This window comes from Montipora capricornis, unplaced genomic scaffold, assembly GCF_036669925.1.
Source record: "Montipora capricornis isolate CH-2021 unplaced genomic scaffold, ASM3666992v2 scaffold_305, whole genome shotgun sequence".
Lineage (NCBI taxonomy): Eukaryota > Metazoa > Cnidaria > Anthozoa > Scleractinia > Acroporidae > Montipora > Montipora capricornis.
In genome coordinates this window covers 141-2,500 of record NW_027180045.1, presented here as the reverse complement: position 1 = coordinate 2,500, position 2,360 = coordinate 141, and the positions used below count along the sequence as shown (strand labels likewise).

General features: G+C 48.9%; 2 protein-coding genes across 2 annotated transcripts in view; both read left to right on the top strand.

Moving 5' to 3' along the window:
* The window catches only part of LOC138035190 (uncharacterized), an 828-nt gene extending 768 nt beyond the window's left edge, over window positions 1-60 (top strand). The window contains exon 1 of the mRNA XM_068882012.1: window positions 1-60. This exon is cut by the window's left edge and continues 768 nt beyond it. Within this exon, the coding sequence (XP_068738113.1) occupies window positions 1-60 (60 nt within the window).
* A 209-nt stretch (window positions 61-269) lies between these two features.
* LOC138035188 (uncharacterized) lies at window positions 270-2,072 on the top strand. The gene has a single exon (XM_068882009.1). The coding sequence runs from the start codon at window positions 270-272 to the stop codon at window positions 2,070-2,072; it is 1,803 nt and encodes a 600-aa protein (XP_068738110.1).
* The last annotated feature ends 288 nt before the right edge of the window (window positions 2,073-2,360 follow it).

Here is a 2,360-nt window from a genome sequence, read left to right as displayed (position 1 = left end):
GCCTGGGACACCTACTCCGGAGGTGGCAGAAATGGGAGCAGTCGCTACCTACGGAAGTGACAGTGCCAAGGTCAATTACAAGCTTTCAGGAACCGTTACAAGACGTCGAACTACACAGCTTTGGTGACGGAAGCAAACTAGGAGTGGGAGCCGCGGTTTACGCAGTAGTGAGACAACAGTAGGGAACAACTCAACGCCTGGTAGCTGCTAAAGCGTGTCTTGCAAAGGGAGGACTCTCCATACCCCGTTTAGAACTGGTTGCTGGCCATATGGCAACCAACTTACTCAACAACGTGAGAAACACTTTGGCGGGTCTACCAATTTCCAACGTGTACGGCTGGTTGGACAGCACTGTTGCCCTGCATTGGATACGAGGGAGCGGAGAGTTTAAGCAGTTTGTCCAGAACAGGGTGACGAAGATTAGAGCACAGTCAGATATGGTGTGGCGACATGTCAGCTCCGAAGAGAATCCAGCCGACTTAGCCAGCCGCGGGGGATCAGTGAATGGATCTACACTCTGGTGGAACGGGCCTGAGTGGCTTGCTAATCGGAAGGAATGGCCACCTAATCCAGTGACTTCAGCTTGCCCAGCCACAGAGGTCGAAGTCAAAACTATACGAGAAGTACTATCACTGGCACAGCCCAAAAATTCAAACGACAGGGTGGAAGATGTGTTAGAGAAGCACGAACTAAAATATGCCGTGAGAGTTGTCACATGGATTGCAAGGTTCATAACCAACTGCAAGACACCCAAGAAACTAACAGGGCTATTGACAGCTGATGAATTAGAGAACGTGAAGTTGGGATGGATCAGACAAACACAACGGCAAGCCACGACGATGCCGAACTATCCTCATATCAAGAGCAGCTTAAATATTCAACCGAACAAGGACGGACTTCTGGAGTGCCGCGGGCGTATCCAAGGAAAGTACCCAATATATCTGAAAGAAGACGCCACGTTTACAAGAAAGTTAGTGAGACGGGTGCACTGCGAGACCCTGCACGGGGGAGTAGAAATAACAATGGCGGCAATCAGGGAAAAGTTCTGGGTCCCAAGATTAAGGCGTCTTGTGAAGAAAGTGACTAAGAATTGCTGGAGATGTAAGCGGTTTCAGGCGACAGCAATAGCAGCACCCCCTCCAGGTCCCTTGCCGACCAATAGGACAGAAGGAATCACAGCATTCGAAGTTGCAGGCGTGGATTTCGCAGGCCCCATTCGCTATCGTAAAGGGAGTAACCGAGAAGGAAAGGCCTACATCGCCCTGTTTGCCTGCAGTTTAACGCGAGGTGTCCATCTTGAGCTGTTACCAAGCCTAGAAACGGGGACGTTCCTTCCATGCCTGAAACGGTTCATCGCAAGAAGGGGCCGACCGAAGATACTGTACTCGGATAATGGAGGAACGTTCGTCAAAGCAGCGAAGTGGCTTAAAAGGGTTCAACGAGATGAAGAAATGCAAGGGTTCCTCGAGCGACAAGAGATCCAGTGGCACTTTAACCTTGCCAGAGCACCATGGTGGGGAGGGCAATTTGAGCGACTTATCGGTGTTGTCAAGCGCGCTTTCAACAAGACCATCGGAGCAACAACGTTGACTTGGGATGAGCTCAGTGATGTCTTACTTGATGTGGAAGTCCAAATTAATCGCCGACCACTGAGCTATGTCGATGATGACGTTCAGCTGCCAATCCTTACCCCATCAGCGTTCCTGTTTCAGCGTTCAAACTTGTTACCAGAGCAAGAACCTTGGAGAGAAGAAAATGTGGACTTGAGGAGACGTGAGAAATACCTCAGGTCTTGTAAAGATCAGTTATTGCGTCGTTGGACAAGGGAGTATTTGTCGGCTCTCCGCGAGAGACATAATCTAAACCACAAGCACAAGAACTTCGAGGTAGCAGTAGGAGATGTCGTCCTTATCAAAGCGGAAGATAAGAATCGAAAACAAGTGGCCGATGGGCGTCGTACAGCAAATCTACCCGGTCGTGATGGGGTGGTTCGTGAGGTACAAGTTCACACAGCAACCGGGAAACTGGATGAGACCAATCCAACATCTCTATCCTATGGAGCTGAGTTGTGATAGGTCAGAGCCTCCTGAACTCAACTCATTGGCTGAAGATTTCCGACCTGGGTCGTCAAGCAGCAGCCGTTGCATCAGAGAACATCGAGGCTATCGCCCTGCATGAGCAAGTTTGATGATTCTTTATTAGCCTAAGGACATTATGGACGAAAAACATTCCTTTCAAACAATTTCCGTTAATGTTTTTCAAACATAATTCAGTTTTAGTGATGTCCACTAAACATATACCTCCTCCCGAAGCTATCTTGTTGAGAGTGTCGGAAATATCGTTGTTTTATTAAGTCAGGA

Excerpts from the sequence above, each read along its gene's own strand:
- LOC138035188 (XM_068882009.1), top strand. The coding sequence starts at position 270 with ATGGCAACCAACTTACTCAACAACGTGAGAAACACTTTGGCGGGTCTA.